The sequence below is a fragment of the Epinephelus moara genome, chromosome 7 (genome assembly GCF_006386435.1).
Source record: "Epinephelus moara isolate mb chromosome 7, YSFRI_EMoa_1.0, whole genome shotgun sequence".
Classification (NCBI taxonomy): domain Eukaryota; kingdom Metazoa; phylum Chordata; class Actinopteri; order Perciformes; family Serranidae; genus Epinephelus; species Epinephelus moara.
The window spans coordinates 34127540-34150673 of record NC_065512.1 but is presented as its reverse complement, the minus strand read 5'-3'; the positions used below and the strand labels follow the sequence as shown (position 1 = coordinate 34150673).

Below are 23134 nucleotides of genomic sequence, written 5' to 3'. Positions count from 1 at the left end.
CTGCTTTCTTAGAAAGCACCAAGGTTCCAAGTGTCTTTCAAGGAACTGGTTCAAGAACTAGAGCTAATTTGCCACTTCAAAAACACTGAAGTGGCCAAGAACTGAATACTGCTTTAAATGTCATCATTTCAAGTACAATTCAATATGCAGGTGAATGGGTTGGGGAAACACGTGTGCTGCTGACCTCATGGGTTTTCTTATCTGCTGCTCTCTTCTTCTTCTTCAGGCTGCTTAGTGGTGTGGAACTGTTGCTGGCTCGGGTCACCTGACATCGTGACGACTTCTTCACCAGGTGGCGTCTCACCCCAGGGTTGTCCTCAAATCTGTGACCTGAACAGCCACAAGTGGTTTAATTCAAAATACAAAAGGTCAACATTACTGAGTCATGATGAGGAGTCATTTAGAAACCAACCTAACTAGGCACAATCTGTAAGCAGAAGCCTGAAACGCTCTTTTTAGGACTGTGAACAAATTCAACATCCTTTCTAACTCAGAAAATGTGCTCTATGCTGGAAAATCAGAAATCTAATTTGTATGTCTGTTTAAGTTTCCAGCTGACAGAAGAACATCCAATAACAGAAGGCAAAAGCTGCATGGGTGAGTGAGAATCTATGTACGCCATGGGAAACTGTTACCGAGGAGGTGGTTTTGCCCCCAGACGTTTGTCAGTTCAAAAAGAGTAATTTCATTTTCAATTTCCTTTGCCCACAAATCACATTTTATTGAATTTAGCATAATGAGGAGGTCTTATAGGACCTGGCTATCATTTGTCATGTAAAAGAGTGGGAAGCTTGTGAGGTCACTTAATTTGGATAAAGGAACTGGGAAATGGAACGTAAAACACTAACCACCTGTGTGGAAATGTGTTTAGAGAGCGGTAAATGATGTCTTACATGATTTGAAGTAATGATTGTAATTTGGCAAAATTGTGAGCAATGAATTATTTTGAGGCCCAGTATGTGTTTTTATACAGAAATGGTAAAATGTAGTTATTTGGTGACATTTAGGTATAATTTCAGAAATACATTTGAGATGGTGGAAAGAAAATACCAGTAGCTGCATGTTTTTACAGCAAATCAGGTGTGTTTACATTTCTGTCAGCTATTTTCCAAAGCATCCCCCGAGTGTTTAGATTGATTTCTGACTTTCCAGGCTGCAATTAGGGACTATGGGTAGGTACTGTATTAGGTTGTATATGGTAAAGTTATGACATGGGGTTGGTGTGTTTAAGGTCACGGTAAAGATCTGGGGAACAGTTTAGAAACTGACATTTACATTCAGTCCTGAACTGCTGGCGACCATTCTTGCTGGCCACATATAATTTTGACTAAATAAACACTGTCTTTTTTAATCTTTTACATGAGAACCCAGAAGTAACCAAAGTGGAGGTGTGAGAGTGTGTGGATGTGTGTGTGCATAAAACTGTTCCATTCTGCTGCGTCATGCCTTCCTCAGGGAAACAGAGAGAAATGGAAATCAAGATGAAGTTAGGCTGTATTTCCTTTTTGTGCAGTCTCCCGAGGGAAAAAGTCTAAAGGCTGTCCTTGTATGAACCGCTACAGCTGATCTGGATGAGCTGATTTTTCTCACCACAGGGCAGGGCATGGACAGGGCAAATGACTCTGGGTGAAAAGGACTTAATTTGTTATTCTCCTTCCTCTTGAGCTGGTGTCTGACCTGGGTTAAGGCTTTTAAAGTTGGGGTAGGCAGTTTTCTCCAAAAGGCAAAAACAAAAAAAAACAACAAAAAAAACCAGCAGAATTTGAAAACACACCCTCACTCTGCAGCTCCGCCCTCTCTGTCCTAAACCCCCTTCAACCAGACAAGCAGGGGCATATGCACGCACTTCATACAATAAGGGACGATGTCCATCTGTGTTTCTTTTCTGAGGCCAATGTGGTTTTTTTTAATTCATAGCAATTTACATGCACAACAAACACCAACAGTGTGACGAGGCATGCCCAGTGCCTAGTCACATCTTACTGTATTAGTGTAGTGTCTGTATTAGTATTAGTGTCTTACTGTCTTAGTGCTGGACAACAACAATTCAGGAGAAATCTGTTAGTATACTGTATATATATTACTATATGTTTCCTTTCATGAACTGGCTGGTCTATCCTATATCCCCTCATGCTTCAGCCTTCCCTTTATCCAGAGCAAGTACTCTATTCTATGTCGACAAGTTGACTTCTGCGGATATTCTGTATCATAGCAAACAGATGCAACCGAAGTGTCTTAGATGAAAAAACACTGTAGCTCCAAAATGCTCTCGGACACTCCCAAAAAAACAAAACAGAAAAAACAAAACAAAACCAAAAAAAACAAATGGCTTTGATGGACAAGGGGCCTAAGTAACCTGAACAAGTAGAAGTAAGTCATTTCAACCATCCCGATTGTGATTGTGATCCCAATGTCATTATATAGCAGCAACTCCATAAAGATGAAACACCATGTTGCAAGGCTCCAGCTAGTTACATAAACATGCCCCTGAATAAGCTGCAGCCGTGAGACAGCTAAACTATTAGCAACATTTTCTCTGCATCTCTGATGCTTGCCAATATTGACATGTTTTATTTTGTTTATTGTCAGACTCTCTTTTAGAATCTCTTTTTGATAAGGCTGTTTTGGGATTGTTTTGCAGTGTAGGTAGTTGTTGCAAATGTTGGAATAACAACTTTTGCAGATTTCTCTGCCAGTGAATCAATCTCTCACCATCTGAGGGGACGTGCATCTGTTTTCGTAGAACAGCCACACCTTTAATCTGAAATGACCTGTGATTGACCAAAGTCTCAAGTCACAGCCAACAGAACAAAGAGGAGGTGCACAAGTTTAGTTCTCTGTCAGACCACTTGAATTACGATGTGTTCAAAGGCTGTCATGGAATTTTTGCTCAATGACGCCAAAGAAAACGTCAGCTACAGTAAATGAGAGCAGGTGTGAACATTACTTGTAATGTTATAATCCAACAATACTGCACATTATTTTTGAATCTCTGTCCTGTGGTATCGACAGCTTTGAACCGTTTGGTTCAGCAGCCAAAAGTAAGCATCATGCATAAATGAAACAATTTAAAAATCTCTTTGGCTAACATGCACTTGCCGCGAAATCCACACCTAAGTAAATGTAAATACAGATACCCTATATTCCATGGAAAAAAGGGAACTGGAATGACTTTAGGGAGCTATCATAGATACAGCCTTTAAAAAGCAATGTTGGGTCCACCTAGAGTTCACACACAATACTTCTTTAATATAACTGACTGCAGAGCCTTGTGGCACATTCATAGACCTTTGATTATGATTTCCTTTGTAGGGAGCTGGAAGACAAACCCTTTGGCTTTTAAGTGTGATGCGACTTAACATGGGCAACTCGAGCAGCTTCGTGACTGGTCTTGATTGTTCACTTGGGTCAATGATAAGACACACGTGTTCTAGATTGTATTTATTCTGAGAAAACAAGTAAGATAAACTATCCCTGTGAATCCAACCATCTCATTTTGATAGTGCTGATCTATGCGCAAAATTACAAATTAAACTAATCCCAAGGATGACCAAATCCCTTCAATATCAAAAATCATAAGACAATGTATTTGCTCGCCAGGTACAATGCTGTCCAAATATCTGATTTTTCTTGTGCTCATGGTCCAATTGAAATCCAATTGTTGTACAATTCTGATTTGCGTCATATTCATAACCAAATCTAAAATCTGGCTTGGGATGAGATCTGGCTTCATAAAAATCAAAAAGAGAATTTAAACTTTATATCTTAAGATTTTAAGGGGTTCTAATAGGAAAGGAATGTTTTTATAAGAAGTTGAATTACATATTGCAATAGAAAGCACAATTGCTAAATATATGTATGGCATTTACAGTACAGAAGATCAGTCACTATCTAAACACTATAAATGTCACTAAGAGTCTTGTAAGATACACACAATATGCTCTGTCACAATGCATCTGCCTCCAAAATGTTTGTTCCTTGTGAAGAAGTCATTAGATTTAAAGCTCTGCTGCCACATTTAAACTATCTTTTGAGCGTTTTTAGCCTGTATTACATTTCTTAGATCAATATAATTAATATTAATGGGAGTTGATAAATAATTCCATTTCTGCCCCTGCTGAATAAGGGGCAGGGGTTGAAGATTTGGATGTGTTATGCTGGTAATGGCTCTCTGGAGAAACTTTGTACAACTTTTTCCACATATGCAGTAGTACTCCCCAGCACCAACACATACTCAAACTATATCCTCGTCACATATTGACATTTGGTCATGGACTTTCCATATCAAGATATGATGTGCAAGGTACCCTGAATGCATTGGTTGTTGACGTCCTGTGATGTCGCGTCAACTTCATCCTGTATGCATTGTCTGTTTTTAAAATACGCTTCCGTTTTCACAGGAAATGTACAATTTGCATACAGTCTCTTTCACAATAAACACACCACGTCAGTAGAACACCAACATTTCTTCACATTTCCTTCAACAACAAACGCACTTGGTAACATTTAGCCAACACACGCATGTGGTTGGGTTTATGCAAAAAACAGCATGTGATTGGGTTTATGAAAAAAAGGACAGGGCTTTATATCATACAGGAAGTGAAGACCAGCCTCCCAGGAGAAAGTCGATGGTTGTTGGACCCATCCACCCCGCTCACCCTACTCTGACTTTCACTCCCTTAACTAACGTTGTTGTCCAGCCGCGTTTCCCCTGAATAACAAAATGATGGTGTATCATGCCGACGTGACAGGACGGCTTTTTTTGTCATTGTCTGACACCAGAAGTCACTAACCAATGACTCAGAGTGAGGCCAGGTTGCCAGCACCAGTGTTGGGTAAGGGTTACTTTAAAGTAATCAAAGTACGTTACTGCGTTACTTTTTTTTTTTTTACTTTAAAGTAACGAGTTACTTTACTGCGTTACTCCCTGAGTAAAGTAACTCAATTACTTTAAAAGTACTTCCAACGTTAATCCCTGAGAAAAGTAACTCAAGCACTTTCAAAGTACTTTTGAGTATTCTACATTTCCTATTGGGCAATGGACCACAGGGCGCTAAGCCTACATTTTTTTGTCTCCAAAATTGAAGTTATGGACCACTTGCCCTTCACTGAGATCCTATTCTCCCATCATAGCCGTCAGAACAATCTGCTGCCGTAGACAACTGCATGACAACAACACCCCAGCCTTTTTAATATTTCCTCTAGGGATGTTACCACACAGAGTAAAAGGGGGAAATGATGGTGTGAAACAGCAGAGGCACTTTGTCAACCCGCTGAGTTAACGTTACTGTCATTAGCATCAAGCTAGCAAACAATGGTACATCCTCACGGTCGGACATAAAGTAATAACATTAACAAATAGCGGCGGGGCTTTTACTCACCACAACTGCAGAGGCTCCCAGCTTCATTTGAAACAAACTACATTATAGACGGTCCGTTATTTATTAATCCCTCTGTGTGTTTATATATTTACTTTTTATCCGCTCCGTTGTCTTTGTAAAGTTAACATATCGCACCGTCATTTCAAACTCAACACTTGTTTCAAATTAAAAGCCCCTTATAACCTCGGCTGAGAGAATCCCTCCATTTTCTAAATAGGCTTTTATTCTGAAACATTTGTCAGAACTTCCTGTGGAAGATACAGTACCTTGATAGTTTACGTGTGGCGCTTCAAATGTAGCTCCTGCCATCTGCTGACGCTTTTAGGTGACTACAACAACATGTCGGCTGACACATGAACAGACACATTTCTGGCAGTGACTCAAATAATAGTGAAAGGAATAAAAATAGGACAAGAATAACCTGATGACATCACACACACTGTGAAAGACGACCGGGGATAATTGGTGAGTACCAGCGTGTAGCGTGTACCAGGCATAATGCAAGTCCTGAGTCTGAAATATGTCTGTCAGCGAGTCCTACTCCACCTATTTAGAGTCCACCGTAGACAACGGCAGCATTTCCCCGACCACGTAGCGAGCCACAAGCTCCGTGGCTTCTTTCAGACTGATAGGTTTAACGTTCTCTCCGTTATTAGAACCAAACGACAGCCGTTGCTGTTTCGGAGCTGAAGGACCAGCGTTCTGAAAGTAACGGAAGTAACTGATGTCTTGTTTGAAAAAAAATTTGATTACTCAAACAGCAAACTAACGCGTTACTTTACTCGTTACTGCAAAACAGGCATGTTTTGCCTCAATGCTCTGCTTTTACTTAGGCCATTTTTTTGTATTATTTTTTTACTGTTGATAAAAGCAACATATCATCATACAAAAGGTCCTGTGATATTTTATGAAAATGCACAGACAATGTATGATATCTAAAAATTTGCACCCGATGAATGGTGTTGTCACATTACAAACATAACATAAAATTATATACTTTATGGAAAGTTATGTAGATTAGGTTAAGGTAAGTAAAGTTACATGGTTAGGTTTAGGAAAAGAATTTAGGTTGGGCATTGTCATGTTACACACTTAGCATAAAACTGTGACAACGTACCTGAAAACAACTCAAAGTTATTTTGGTTTTACAAAGGATATGAACAAGGGGGAAAGTCCTGTAATTGTTTGACCCATCCACCACTCCCACCTACAACCTTATGTGGACTTCCACTCCTTATAATACTTCCTTCCTAACTCTTGTCAGCGCATTGGCAATGATCACTACTTTCTGATTACTGAGTCATATGTGTATAAGTGGGTTATATGAATTCTGGTGCCTTACCTTTTGTAGGTTAAAAAACAGTGTATGAGTACAGCCTGACAAAACATAACCATAAAGGGATGTAACTTCCTGGCCAATAGACTTGGGTCATTAGTTTATGGTAACTGCACAGAGCTTACACCAATAGATCAAGCCAGCCATGCTAGCAGCTCTGTGAGGCCACTTAGGCAAAGCAACACTTTCAGCCAAATGCTAACATCAGGATGCTAACAAACACAAAGTGCCAGTGTTATCATGCTGATGTCTAGCAAGTTATGTGGGGCATATGGGCCAAAGATGGTGCCAATGTCTGCCACCCTGGGCACCATCTTTATGGCGAGTTAGCACTCTAACATTTGCTAATTAGCACTAAACACAAAGTACAGCTGAATCAGGAAAACATCAGGAAATTGTCATTTTGACCCATCCTCTGGGGATCATGAATATCAACCAAGTTTAGCGGCAATCATTTCAATAGTTGTTGAAATGTTCACATCAGTTGAGACTGACTGACACTGTCATCCCCACAGATCCTAAAAATAGATTTTAAAATGCATACAAGTGGCAAGGCAGGGTGACACAGGCTCAGCGCCATGTTTAAATTTACACTGATGGTTAATGGTGTTTGGCAGGCACAGTTATCAAGCAACTAATAATATTTCTCAAATACCACTAGCCATGTCAGCCCTACCCAATGTACCCAGTTGGTGCCAGCAGTTTTTTTAGCTACAGCTGAGCTCACATCAATTAGTGATTTCAAATGTGGTAAGATATTGCAGGCTGATCACTTTCATTTTTTTTGTATGTGCTGGAAAACAACTTCATCACAGGACTAATGTGCCATGTTCTAAATAGGGATATAAATAGCAGAGCCACACATTGCTGGTCAATGAAATGTCTTTCCGCTCTAGCTGCGGCTGACCCCAAAGCCGAATGGGTGCCACTGGATCAATAAGAAAGCAGGAAACAGCAGTAGTCGAGCACCGTGTCAATTTGCTCAATATCATGGACAACTTTGTTCTGTGTGTGGGCATGAATGAGCCTTATAATGCCATTAATTAAGCAAGCAGCATGCTACATGATCAATGGAAACAAGTGAGCTCCTGTCTATTGATCATCCATGTAAAAATAGAATGAAATGCTCGTCCATGTGAATTTCTCACTGTGTTTTCATTGCATCAGAACCTCTGCCATCAGAAGTTTGACGTAACTTTTACTACTGTGCATGACTTAAAAGTTTTTCTTTGCATAGGCAGTAATGCAATGCTACTAAGCAAGAATGTCGACTAGTTTTACATATAACTTACGGATAGGCTCGAGTGGTGACTCCAGATGAGAGTGAATTGACTCAAGCAAGTCATAGTCATCAAAATCCAAAACAAACTCTTCAAAGTCCCCTTCCACGTTGGACAACGAGCTCTGATGGTCATGTTGGTGCTGCTTTGGGGTGCCAAAGCCTCTTTGGACACTGCACCTACGTTCTGGTCCGTGGTGGTCGGTGCCACGCTTCTTATCAGGGGTCCCATGCCCCTGGTTCTCCTGTCCCTCAATGTCTGTCATCTCCACGGTCGGTACCTCCTCCTATCCTCCTCTCTCCAGGTGGACACACTGCTCATCCAGGGCTTCCAACTCTTGAACGCCGTCGCTCACCCTGGGTCACTGTTCTGATGAGCCTGGGTCTTTGCAGACACCACTAGCCTACTTCCTATGTATTGCTCTGGTTGTGTAAACTTTGGGAACCAGCTCCTAAATCAGATGTTTTTAAAAGACTTTTGCCCAAGGCAGCCAAAAAAAATAAAAAGATTGTGTTCAGGGAGTTCAACTTCTATCAAGAAGAAAACAAGCACAAAAAAGGAAAAAACTCGTGGAAATTTTCCATCAGTCACAATAATTACCCTTCAGTCTAGAAATACATAAACAAGATCCACCATATCCAAGATGAGAGAGCTACATAAATGGTAGCAACATCCACTTTAGCTGCAACTCCCAAAGTAAGTATCGATAAGGGACGGTCTACTTTGTGAGACCTGCCTGTCAGCTGAATGGTAGTGCCGCCCTTTTTTAATGATGTCCCCAGCACATTGATCTTCCTGGCTGTTGGAAAACCAACATAATGTGGATCCAAGCAGAACAGTCGGTGCCTTTCATTTCCATAGTGCCACCATCACTTTCCAACCATGTGATGTGCACAGATGTAAAGGTCAAGTTCGAAAGGTTGGCGCCTCCACCTGGACAGCTTAAAAATTAAAAAAAAAAGCACACAAATACACCAAAAAGACACCTGCAGAAATCTAAACTGAGAACTCAGAGTGTACTAATGCTGGCTGCTAGAGAGGAACCTAAATGATAAAAATAATAAAATAACACCTAAGAATCAGCTCCACCACTCCGCTTAGTGAGAGATCATGGTGCTAATTATCAGAGCAAGCTGCACTGTTCCTGTCCCTGGGTCTCCATGGAAACCATTCGTCCCCTGAGGTGTCATGGTCTGACTCGTCTACAGCAGGCGCACCAGTGTGAGGTAAACAGGACCCTCACTAAAATGTGCTTGACATGCTGGAATATTGTGTGTAACTGTTCACATTTGCATACCTGTGCTTATATGTGAAGATGTAAATTACAAATTTTTGTAGGAACGCAGGAGGTATTCTAGTTTTCACTGACTTTAAGTTCTTACTATGGTTGGGTGACTGAAGCCTATAACGGCTGTTGGCAATTGGCTGACTACACTGCCCTTTTTTATGGCGATTTCTGACATGTTATTTGCTAATTTAATGGTCTGCCTCAAAGAAAGAGTGAGAGCCGCTGCTCAGTGGGCAGCTGGCACATAATGAAACAAAGTGTGGAGATAAGTCTGACTATGCATGACTACTCAACAACAGACTCTCGTTCAGCAAGCAAACCCAGTAGCACAAAGAGGCCAACAATGGCAGAGAGAAACAGTAGAGATAAACAGTGTTTAGAGCCAGCATATTTTCACATCTACATCAGTCAATTAAATGTTTTTTTGTTTTTTTTAACTAAACCAGATGGTGACTGTTGGGGAGTGGAAAGACTGACCACAGGATTCCTACAGCTTAAGGCAAGTTAGATTTAAGACTTCTTCAGACTTTTTTTTAATGCCACTAGTGATGACACTGAAGAGCATTTCACATTAACACAGACCTGACATCAATGACGGGGGGTTTGGGGGCAATTTTGACCAAATAATCTTGTGCTCACAGCTTATAAAGTACACTACAGAGGAAAACTGCTTTGGGGCTGGACACTTTTGGGATATTTGGGGATAGTAACTTTTTTTTTCTAACCAAATTGTGATTTTAAATTCAAATTATATATCATATAGAAATTATGCTTTGTGTTTTATATTACATAATTTATTTCCATAGAGTACATTACACTCCTGACCAATTGGTGGTCTCCTTGGTATTAGATTTCTACAAAGCATTACTTAAAACAGATCTAGTTTTTACATGAAAAGCATCTGATGAAAAGATGCAGCTGTTTATCACCAGATTTCCCAGGGTGCATATGATGCAGGTAGACAGCTATCTCAGGTTGACCCTGGTTGTCATGGTTTGCAGAGACAACCAGGGATACAATGGAGTTCCATACACTTTACTACACCATTGAATAACACTAAATTATATTGCATAAATACAAAAATTAGTTTCTGCCAACAGTTTAATGTCCTAACCTGTCAATAAACTCATGTAATTCAGGCATGAAAATAGGTCAAAAGTAGGGATGCACCGAATATTCGGTAACCGAATATATTCGGCCAAATATTGCAAAAAAAAACACACATTCGGTATTCGGTGGAATAAGTTAAAAGCAAGGCCGAATAATAGCGGCGTTTTGATAACGCAATCAAACGGCGTGCCGTGACGGGCGGAATAAAATGACGGTAGTGTGGCAATCCGTCGATCACGGCACTCGCATTTGCGACTAAAAATAGTTTTGAGCAGCAAAATAGGCTTAAATCATTCAGCATGCTGTGCGAGCAGCCTACAGATTTCAACCAGCAGCAGAAACGAAAGGCGAATCCCACCGATTGTGGGTTGAACGGGGGTCACAGACACAGACAGTAACGTTAATGTATTCCTGTCAAATACGGTGGCCATCGGCTTACCGGGCGACGGAGAAGTCGGCTCCAATAATATCCTCTTCTTGGCATCATGACTGCCCAGAAGTACCTGAACAGCCGAGCCAGCCGAACACAGGTATGTGACGTGTCAGAGGAGAAACGAGCCGTTCACATTTCTCTCTTTCTGGCAGTAACGGTCCACAAACCTCACCGCACTTTAGGGACTGTTCTTTACTTATGAAGGGACTGTTCTTTACTTATGAAGGGGAGGAGGGTGGCTGGTTGATTTTTATTTTATTTCCCAAATTCTGGTCCCTGAGTCCTGACAGTAAGCTATGGCGAGCCTTGGGGTGCCTTACCGCCTGCCTTCCCCCGCTGGGCTGGGACATTGGCCCTGGACCCTGGTGATGGTTCTCATAATCACATTGGGAGGGTTCAAATACACGCATGCATGTCCGATACTTCAGCTCCGTGACGCATCACAAAGAACCGATGGGATCACTCAAAAGGGGCTCAGTTGCTTCTCAAACCTATCACACTGCTCTGGCAACTCTTCTCCATAATCGGGCTTTCCTCCTCCACCAGGACTCTCACATTTCTGGTGTTCAGTATAGACTTCTTTTTTTTTTCTCTTTTCTTTTCTTTATTATACATTTATTTGTTTATTTTCGGTAATCTGTATGGAGCACAACAACCTCAAGGCCACAATACATCAGCTACACTGCCTGTTTCTCCTCTTTTTTTTTTTCTTCTTCTCCGTCTTCTCCGCATGCGCTGTCGCTATATAATTCAGGACTTAAGCACCTGTCCCTCAATCCCCCTGCTTGTCCCTTACTCTCCCCTTGACACACTATGGTGTATCACGGCCCTCTCTGGCTCATATTAGGAAGTTTTTCCAATAAAGGCTGACAGGCTAGTCTCCAGGGAGGGTGGGTGACGGTCACAATCACGCACAGTATGGGTATAAAATACTTGACTGCAAGACTAACAGTGCATCAATCTTCATAAAAAAGCTTACACCCTTTTGTGGCGCTAAGCTACGTAGTCTAATGCAGACAGGTTAAAAAAAATCTCCCATGCATGTCCATGATTTTCACTGGGGACGCACGCAAGTAATTCAGGCTGACATTACCTGTTTCTCAGCAAACTCCTCTGGTAATTTTATTAAAAAGCATAGCATATATATGCCCTCAGTAAGTTATACGGCTACTGTCAGGACTCAGGGAACAGAATTCAGAATGGCGGACCCTTTGAAAAAAAGAGGAAGGGTCGCCACTTTGATCAATGGAAATGAATTTTCGGAATGTTGACACTTTGGAATGGCGAACAACCCCCGTCATTAGCCACGCTGTATGGCTCCGTTTCATTAATAGATCCATGATTGGCTCCCTTCACCAAGGAGTTTCACACACGCGCATTTTGTTTCAGCCCTTCACCCGCGCGCATGTTCGCTATGTCTTTTTTCTGTGGCTTCACCCCCCATCATTTGATCTACACAATTCACGTAGGTCACCTATTTTGTATTCAAAACCGCAAATTTCGCCAAAAGGTGAGCGATTTTTATGCCTGGTAATTTCCGTCCCTGACAAAGACAGCTTGTTGTTAGCTTACACCCTGTCAGGTTTGCTCCGAATCCTGGACGTATAGATTCAGAGATATTAAGATGTAAACAAGGATCATTTAAAGTTAAGTTGTAAAGATTATATGATCCAATCATTGAGCGGTGGAACACAAATATATAACTACTTATTATCACAAGACTAAGGAGCCATCTCCATGACAACTGAGCAAACTCCATCCACTGATGAAGACAATGAAATATAGCTGGAAGTTGCACAAAAGCCGGAAGTGTTTAAGAGTTTTTTAGTCGTACTATCTCTATCTAATCTCACAGTTTCCATCTCACACTCCTCTATTTTAATGTTATGCTCTACTTTTTAAACATCTTGACAATACAGTGTTGTTTGACTGAGATGGGTTTGGGACTGAGACACTGACAGAGAGTACAGTATGACAATATTGTGCACTAATCAGTTTAATGTCATCGTTTTGTAAAGGAATTAACTTAATTTGCTGTTGCTTGATTTCATTTGTCCTGGTGAAGGTGATGGTCAGTGGCTTCAACTCTCATCTCTTTCAACTTCTAGCTTGAAATTGAAGCTTATGTGAATTTCAAGTTTAAATAGATTCTTCAGCCAAAGTTCATGATAAGACCAAAATTAAATCAAACTTTGACTTCACACTTTCTAAATTGTGAGTGCAATTGAAGATTATGATGAACATGGTCTGTCAATGTCAAGCATCACTCCCTACAAATCAGATAGCTGTTTTTGAGTGACTGTGGGTGCCCCATTCGCTGTTTACAGATGGCTCCTAAACAGTCAATGATTACTCTGCTTGGTAAAGCAGGAAAAGCCAGGGGCAGGGTCGCTGCTGAAGGGGAATCGATTGCAGGCTCTGTTAATTAATGCCCTGGATGCTGTGAGGGAGAGGCTTTTCTCTGGCAACACAAGCTTCACCTCCCCATCGCTCTCTCCTATTCTCTCCTTTCTCTCTTTTTCTCTTTCTATCTTTTACCATGCTCATGGGAAGGGGGAACCGTCCAGGAAAGATGATGACATTTTTGGTACATCTTACTTTATTACATCTGAAACTTTCATTGAAATAATAAAACAGAAGAACAAAACAGATGATCAATGGTGCTGCTGACTCGGTCAAATCTGCAAAACTGAAAACGTTTAGTTGGTTTACAGCCGCCACAGCACCTAATGTCTTTTACTCTTTCTTTCTATTGATTCTAAACATTTAACTCACCTGGCAGAACACCAGTTATGGCCTGTACCCTGCTATAATCAGTGTCTGGGAGTAGTGACCTACATCTAACTAAACTAGTAGTTTAACCATATTTTGCAACTACATTCATATGTGCATTATTCAAGTAGTTACATTACTTTTTGGGCCATGAAAGGATTTTTTTATTTTTTAACCACTGCTTCTCTAGTATAATCGAATCAGGTAAAGGTATTATTAAAATGTATTAACAGCTGTTCAGAGAAGTTGTTGCATGGTATTTTAGAAGTTATCTGGCTAACTGAGAAATTCTGCTTGGTGCAATACCTCCACCTGGACTCTAGTTTCTAGAAGGCAGGTGTCTGACTGGACAATTTATACAAAACCAAGCAGCAACCCACAAGGCTGAAAAAATGAAGCCAATGTGATAGTCTGGCGACACTCCTTTCTAAAGTGTGTTTAACACACCAGAGAAAACGGCCGGCAACAAAGCGTCTCTTGCATTTTTGAAAAGGACACGCCCTCCCGGAAATGTTTGCTCCCCCTTTTCTTGTCTGCAAGGACGCAAACACGCAGAGAGCTTGAAAATGGATGCCGAAAGATTTAACTCCGTTTTATCAAACGTGTGCTCAGATTGTGGAAATGAAGGACTTCCAGCGACATGAGCCATTTTGTACCGCTACACGTGTTTCTAGTCGGACTATGTTTACGAGCACAAGAGTTCAGCGAGCCACCAAAGGACTGCCCTGCGGATTTACTATTGGTTCTGCAACGTAGGGAGTTTTTTTAAACTCTGAAATTGTATCCGCCCATCTAAACACAAAATCAGGGAGAAAGTCATCAGTCTTTAGTTAAGCAAAGCGTCTGAAGACTGACTTGTGAGTCTACCAATGTGGAGGTGCCACAAACTGCAGTTCCATTAATGGCCACTTGAGGCTGGCTCCAGAAGCCAGTCAATCCCCATAGACCCCCATGTTAAAATGCCCAGCTTTACAGTAGATATAAACATGTTTACACCCTGATACAAAAGAACATTTTTCATCTCTATAGCTAATTTCAACATTAATGTTGAAAGGTTTAATTTCTTTATAACTCACTTATTAAGGCTTAAAGTTACGCAAGTTTAAGGGCGGGGCCGCTTGAGTGACACGCTGTCTGTGAGACGTTGCTCTTCTGCTGCTCCACCCTGGTAAATATATATGGTAACATCTGGCTCCAAAATACCATGATGGATATGCCAAACTTGAGGCTTTAAATGTAGTCAACAAACCAATGGGTGATGTCACAGTAGCTACAAGCATTATTAATAGTCTTTTTTCTTTCTTTTTTTTTTTTTTGTTTAAGTACTTTATATTATCTTTTCCATGCAGCTATAGTAAACCTAACTAGATTTCTTTCTAGAGCAGCTGTATATAGTTCAACCTCTTCCAATGTTAATCCATCGGTACCTTGCAAAGCTAGGCTTTCAAAGTAGCTTCCCAAACACTGGTAATATGGTAATATGATACTTGGGGTGACATTTTGTTAAGATAATGTCATCTATCATTGGCAATGAGCAATTGGCAACTTAGCTGCAGTGGACCTTAGGTGCCATTTATACGACAACGATTTCAGCTGAAAACGGTAAACTTTACTTGCATTTTGGCCGATCGTTTACACGACAGCGGTGTTTTGGGCGCCTGAAAACGCAACGTTTTGAAAACGGGTTCCAGGGTGCAATTTTTTGCAAACGGCACCATCTCCGTTGTCATGTAAACTTGCAATATGCAGTTCCTCTGAAAACGGAGACTTTTCGCACATGCGCGTTACGGTTCCAGTCACTAGGCATGTGCGAGAAAGTCGACCATCACAACAACAATGCCGAGCTCTGTTTATGCTGCTCATCCTGTTGAATTTATCAATGCTTCTCCAGCAAAGTGCAGGTCTACTGTAGCAACTCCACCTCGTCTTCCGTCCAAACAAAGTTATCTGTGCGTGCTTTCGCCATTGTGTCTTCTTTGTTTTCGTTTGTAATCACTGTGTTGTAGAGGAAGGCGCTTCAGCGCAGCCACGTAGCGTCATGCCATGGTGTTGCTTTGCAAATTTACACTGCCACCCATTGGCCTGGCGTGCATACTACAGCGTTTAGAGTAGATTTTGCAGCTCCGTGTGAATGGGGATTGTTTCAATAACATCGTCATATAAACGCGAAAGTTTTTTAAAACGCAAAGGACAGACTTTTCCGTTTTTAGAGAAACCGTTGTCGTCTAAACAGGGCTTTAGATTGAAATGGGTAGTGATGCTTACTTCTGATGCATTTGCAGCCCAGTCGCCAGAAGAAAATAATGGCATTATACATTTCTGCGTTACATTTGCACGTTTCATACTTCACATTTTTAAAGTGGCGTAACATATGGGCTGACTTTGTCATTGGGAGGTGGAGGGGGAGTGGGTAACATGGCATCTGGGTGAGAAGGCTGCCAAGCTGTAGACTACTGCAGACTACTGTTTGAGACCAACAAACAACAAAACTGCCTGCTGTAGCAACCTGTCAGTGTGTTTCCATCAGCTGTTTTGGCTCCAAACGTGTTTTGTAAAGATCCGTTGACAGGGATAGTGCCATAAAAAGTGGTTGTTTTTTAGCAAGACAATGCGTCCCTTCCTGCTGGGACTGCGCCCAGCAAACTAGGTTTTCTAGGCCAAAACATGATCTTTCCCAACCATAACCAAGTGGTTTTTGTGCCAAAGCCTAACCACATAAAGTCATTGAAATGTAAAGTTTCAATGGCGCTGTTATATAATAACGTGCAAATGTAGCATATCCATGGTATGCAGAAACCTTCCAGGCAAACTTTTTGTTCAAGTGATTAGGCTGGCAGTTTATTCAGTGTCCCATATGTCACAAGGATAACTAAACATATACGTCAATGTAAAAGGGACTGAATAATGAAAATCCAAGAGTATTCTGGAGTTTACTTTCTAATGTGATTATGATTTACAGAAATCGTGATTAGACACTGTCAATTCTCTGTCCTCCATCCTTTGTGTTATTTAGTAGGAAGCTGGTTTCTAACAGTGTATGTGGGGGCCAGGAGCTGTGTGGGCTGATTTCATGAGACAGAATGTGTGGGACGCCCACAGCGGAGCCTAGTTACAGGCAGCAGTGAGAAAACTTGTCAATGGTCAGCACCATAGCAGCAAGGGAGTCAATAAATGTTGCAACAGGCTTTCCTGGTTGACCACTATTTCAAAGAGGCAAGAATAATAGCAAATCAATGTTAGTGTTGACATAAAATAGGCTTTAAGGTTAACATACTGTAGATAACACACTTCCTATCATCATCCAAATGAAAGATGATCTATAGAGAATTTTCTAAATTTGACATTTAAAGAAATAAAAATGAGTGACTTCTGGCAGTCTCATCAGTTCAAGTAAAGGTCTGTTGCACTGTCTTAGTTGTTTCTGTGGTTAGAAATGTTTCCACACAGGAGGTGTTTTGATATCACTACAGTTAACAGGACAAAAATAACAGAACACTAGCAAGCAACATTTAAAAGTCAGCATCTATAAGTAGGGTTCGTTAACTTGAATAAAGCTGTTGATACTTAGAGGCTTAAGTTATTCTCCTGTTTTTGAGACTCATGAAGAAGAGCAGCGGCTGCTGAGTCATAATCAGTCAAGGCAAATGGTAAATGTGTCTTGGTTTAGACAGATAACCAGTGGAAAAATAAATTGCATGTGTGTGTGAAAGAAAAATCCACTGGGTGAAACTCTAATAAATCTAAATACATATGCCCAGGATCCATGTACTGGAGAGGGTCAAGGGAAGTCATGGATTTGTATTTAAAAAGCTAAAATGTTTAACCTCTTCCACTCCCCTGGGAAGCTGAAGTCCTTGGTCAACATTAAGGTGTTTCAGAGGTTGTAGTGGGCTGAGTTTTAAGCTAGGTATCTGAATTAGAATGGATTTAAAAAATGTAACTCTTACAGAAATCTCTAAATGTCAAACATTTGTCATCATATACTTCCATCATAATGTTCTAAGCCCTGACTCTAAACTTTCTAAGTTTAAATAGGGGCCTATCCAAGCCACAATGATTATGACAGATTTATGAGATGGAAAACTTGACACACAGTGCTGAGTTGTACCTCAAATTCATCTCCAGGTTCCCAGCTTTCAGATGATATATACATCATCTATGTGGCATATACTGGTGATCTGCTATCTCAACAATAAGATCCCCTGTCCCAGCTGAAAAAAGCAAAAATGTGTCTATGGTAGGGAGGAAGGGAGTGGAAGAGGTTAAATTGTAATAGCCATCATTTCTTTGAACTAAAAATGTGTTGAAAAGGCACATGTATTTTTATTACTGCCAGTAGAGGGTGCTGAACCCTTTATAAAAAAATATGAATCCAGCCTGAAAACCAAAATGCAGGTGGAAACCCCATCTGACCAAATCATGTTATTTCAGGATGTATTTTGCTACTTAACATTAATATTCTGCACGAGATCGAAACATGTTGTTACTGTGATAGTAAAACAAGACTTTAATTAAACATTTATGCTATTTGTGTATGATCAAAGCAACATGAATCTGTCCTCTGCAATACAACAGTCAAGATAACATCAGGAGAGTAGCATCCAGACCTCTGTCAGATAATATGGATGCTAACGACCTTTCCTGTCTACTGAGAGGAAAAAAGCACGGAGTCTGGAGTCATGACCATTTATGTTCAGATCAGAGTGCTGATGCAACTAAAGAACTGGCATGTTCTTTCTTTATGTTGTCAGATAAAACATCTTAAAAGTTCTCAGTTTTCTCTCCCACATCCTCACAGTCATTTATCTACACAAATACATTGTTCTGACCTCCATTCTCCAATACAAGATATTTCAAAGTGCAGGCCGACATACACCAAAAAGAGCGCTTCTGGCATTTGTCAATACCTTTAATCTTTATAATATTTGGCATTCTCATTTTGGGCTGTGACCTCATACCTGAGTCATTAGCGTAGTGTGTAGAATTAAAGCACTGTAACCGGCTATAAGAGCATGAGTGAAATTTGTGAAATGAACCACTAGCCTAAATACACAAACTAAAAACGTATTCCATGCATGGTTACATGAACTGCTATACAGACTTGGTAGTTATATCATAAATATCCTAGCAACCACATCAGGTGCTATCATGGAGGTCTGATGGAGAAGTGGTAGCACACAGTGACTGGCTGATATGTAACAACCACGCTAGAAAAAGACACCTCACAAAGATCCCCCCACATCGTTGTTGCAGCGTGGGTGAAAAGTAAAACTGAGTCATCTCAGAAGGTACATTTAGCAACAGAGGAAATCATCTCCCATTCCCCTGCTCCAAAGCCAACAGCAATGAGAGAATAAGAAGGTTGTTTCTTCAGTCAAGGTAAATAGTAAAGCAGCCATATCATCACTTTGGGGGCCAAAATATGCCACAGGATAGCCCTATTACATTTGCAGATTAAGAAAAAACTATTATAAATCTAATTTCTTTGCATACATGTTGGGAGGAATATATGAAATATGTCTTAATATAATACAGTCCAAAACATCACCAAAAGTAACAGCCTCCAAAATGACCTTTAAGTTTAATCTTTAACACAGAATCAACAAAAACATTTTTGCAGCACCACTGTAGTGAATATTTACTTGTTTCTTATTAGATGGCAGCTGTCTGTTTAAAGTGTTTTCCTGCCAACATTAATCATTTTGTCAGTGCGCTTGGTACTGCAACCATAGCAACAATACTTTTACCTCGTGCTGTGTTACAATTTAGCTTGAATATCAGCCATCAGCAGTTGAAGCACAACACTTCACTTGTCTTGGCGTGTTGGTTGGTTATCTGACTTTGTGCTAATCTGAAGTGTACATGTAGCCTGGTTCCAGACTGCTGAGTTGCTGCTCTGCTTTTTCTTTCAGTGATTAAAAAAATATTTGTTGTTGTGCTTTTTGAAAGCTGACTCCCTGGTTGGAAAAAGTGCTCAAGCAAATCAGAGCTTTGTGGGTGGTTAACCTCCTGTGCCAGACCCAGAAAAATAGTGACAGAACTAGAATTATAGTTTTGCGGTTGGTTGCCTCCAAGAACCAGTCAAGCTCTAGTTACAGTTTATACCCATGTCTGTGAAAACGTGAACGCTTATCTGACCAAATGTCTCCCCTTCTGTTCCTAAGTTATGACATTGTACAATGGCCAGAAAAGTGTTTTTGCAGAACATTATGATGTCACAGTGAAGCTGACCTTTGACTTTTTGCACATAAAATGTCATCATTTCATCTTTTTATCTTATTAGACATTTGTGTGAAATTTTGTTATAATAAGTGTATGAATTTTTGAGTTATGGCCAAAATATGTTTTGTGAGGTCATAGTGCCCTTGACCTTTAACCACCCAAGTCTAATAGGTTAATTCCTGAGTCCAAGTGGACGTTTTTGCCAAATTTGAAGAAATGTCCTTAAGATATTCTTGAGATGTCATGATGTTCATGAGAATGAGACGGGCACAAGGTCACAGTGACCTTTAACCACCACAATCAAATCAGTGAGTTGTTGTATACAAGTGGGCGTTTGTGCCAAATTAAAAAAAAAAATAAATCCCTCAAGGTGTTCCTGGGATAACCCATTCAAACGAACGAGACAGGCAAGTAAACATCTGTGCCAAATTTGAAGAAATTCCCTCAAGGAGTTCTTGAGGTATTGCATTTATGAATGGGACAAACAGACGGACAGACAGAAAACCTGAAAACTTAATGCCCCTGGCCACAGCTGGTGCTGGCACAGAGGGATAAGAAGGGCCCGAAAATGTTAACAAGCACGGAGGGCATGAGAGCGACACTGTTGTACAGGCTGTTCTAAGTCAATTTACAGAAACAACAGCTCTGAAACAGTGTTAATTTTGGCAGCCAGTTTAGATTTTATCTTAGTCTTTTGACAAAAATGGCACATTTCATTATTTTTTATCCATTTAGCTATCTAGTTTTAGTTGATGGCACCTCAAAATGTTTTAGTCCAGTTTTAATTGAAAAAAAAGTCATTTAACTTTAGTCAACTTTTGCTCTAAATATTTTCTCTCTAAACTAATTCAATAAAACAAATACAGGTATCAGAAATTGGAATCAAGGTTGTGTCAAGTTTTGAAATTCATAAAGCAACTTTTGATTGCCTTAATACCTTAATATCCAAATTCCTTAGCTTGGTAATTGGTAGCCAGAGAACGTCTCTCCTTTTGCCATTACTTCAGTGCATTGTGTTTTACTTCATGATGATGTATAAATAATGTTTGCACATAGATCAGTTATTTTTTTCTGACCAAACCTTTTTTATGCATTCTGAATATCTGATAGCCCACCGCTAAAATTTTAGTCAATGAAAAAATAAGTACATTACAATACAATAAAAAAACAAAAACATTTTGACATGGTTTTAATTACTAAGATCTAGTTTTAGCTCGCCAACGTCTCGTCATTGTCATAAAAAAAAACAAAAAAACACTGTCGTTGAACACTGGTCATCATAGGTTTAATAATCATAGATATTGAGTCTAGATTTGTTTGGTTGTTGCGAAAAACTTGTGATTACTGCTTCAGCAAACATAAACACGTCTTCTATGTCCACTTAAAATGACGATAACAGAGAGGATACATAATTTCCTTCTAACTGGTGAGGACAAAATCCTGCCAACCAAAAGCAGCTAACACAAAGTATGAACACAGAGTCAGCTAAATAATGATTAGCATGTAGCTTCCCAACAAGTTATGATTTAGTAAGGGTTCAGAAAAGCCCTCAGTTATATCCCTCTTACTTTTCATGTCATCCAGGTCGGCGCTTGCCAACATCTGAGCCTCAGCCTCATCAGTGGGCACCTGCTGGTAGACGGCTGTCTCCAGAGCAGTCATGCTGCCGATGCAGATCCGCTCCCGCAAGTCATAGTTGCTCCGCTGGGCACCCGCCAGACGATGGTGGACGGGCTTCCTACGGAACCAGCCGCGGGTCGTGGTTGAACTCGAGGGGTCTGATCCTCGGGGAACGCTGACAAAAAGCACAGACAGATATTGGTAAGAAAGTGTACGGACAATTGAATGTTGCCATAATGAGCTCCACATCATATGACATTAAGAAAAAAGTGTTAAAAAGTTTGAAGTTAAATGTTGCTGCTGACTAAGATGCTGTGTTGTGCCTCCTAATTGCAGTGCTGTCTCTTCACCAGTAGAGGGCTTCACAACACAGCTGCAGGCCCGGACCTCCTCACCAACCCTCTGAGTCATCCTCAGCTGTGTTCACTCAAACACAAGCCTGTATGGCACAGGCGTGGTGGTGTTTCTGTGCTTTTATCCCACCAGGCATTAGCAGAGACAAATGCCTGAATCACCATGGGGCCCCTGACCTCCCAGCAGCAAAATCCATACATAATTTAAAAATGATGAACAAAAACAAACAATGAATCCATATTCAGATGGTTATGGTTGTTTTGCAGGCTCGATGGCCTTCTAATATCTAGAATCCTGCTGAAGCCATTAGTGAACCATTACTGCCTTCTGAGTTGTATATATATTACTGGTTATTAGTGTTGGTTTGTTTGATGCTCACATTCCTACTGAAACACTTAAGCTGCTAATGTAAAGTTCACATGCATACATCTGAGCCTGATGCATGGTCTTGTTTGCTCTATTCTGTACTGTGCTGTTCAGAAAAGCACCTGCTATATTAAAAGAGTTTCAGGAATATATTTGATGCAAGGGGTCAGTTCCAAATTTAGAAACCTCCGAATATTAATTAAATCATCTTTAATCCCGCTTTGGTATCCCCTCTAGTGCCATGGCTGGCAAAGTACTACTTTCTGTCAGTCTGGCAGGTAGCCGTTAAATTTGAAAAACATTGCACCACAAACATTGTTCATGTGTGGATTTAACCAATCTACGGTAAACCAGTCCACAAGGCATATTAAACTGCAGGTAACCATAGCAACACGCTTCTGTGTAACATTCTTTTCATTCTACATTACCAGTAAACACTCCCTGGTGAATGGATTTACAGTAATAAAACAGTAAAGTGACTACAAACCTTTAAAGCTGCAAAATCAATATTTTATATCAATTAATTACAACGGATTGAAAAAGGACCTGTTCATAATGAGAAACTATCACTCAACGCTGCAGTTTCCCTCAGCTCCATGAAGCATTTTAGCATCTTCAAGCTGATTGTTTTAGTTTTATGGCCCACAGCAACACTTCATCCTCACTGTAATAATCAGCCTTGTTTTCAACCACAGCAGGCAGCTGTTTATGGCAATAAACAAAAACCTGCCCAGCACCAAACAGCAGCAGAGACAGATATTTGACAGGTAGAATGAGTCGATGGAGACCCAAAAAAAAATGTAAAAGGACAGTCTACTGAATTTACATTCATCAGTGACCAGAGAAAAGACTCAAGATGAATGTTAATGTTGCTCCATGTCTGCTGGGTGTGCAGGCTCAGTTATCACAGCAGACATTTTGCCTTGTTAAAGTGGTGAAAGCACAGTTACTAAGAACATAAAAGTTGTTTCA

General features: G+C 40.4%; 1 protein-coding gene across 1 annotated transcript in view; it reads right to left on the bottom strand.

Annotated features, from left to right (window-relative positions):
- Positions 1–23134, bottom strand: part of slc4a3 (solute carrier family 4 member 3) — a 99494-nt gene that overhangs the window by 33634 nt on the left and 42726 nt on the right. Inside the window, exons 7-8 of the mRNA XM_050049573.1 lie at positions 21391–21617; positions 185–330 (exon numbers count right to left, since the gene is read on the bottom strand). Of these exons, the coding sequence (XP_049905530.1) occupies positions 185–330; positions 21391–21617 (373 nt within the window). The remainder of the gene's footprint in view (positions 1–184; positions 331–21390; positions 21618–23134) is intronic.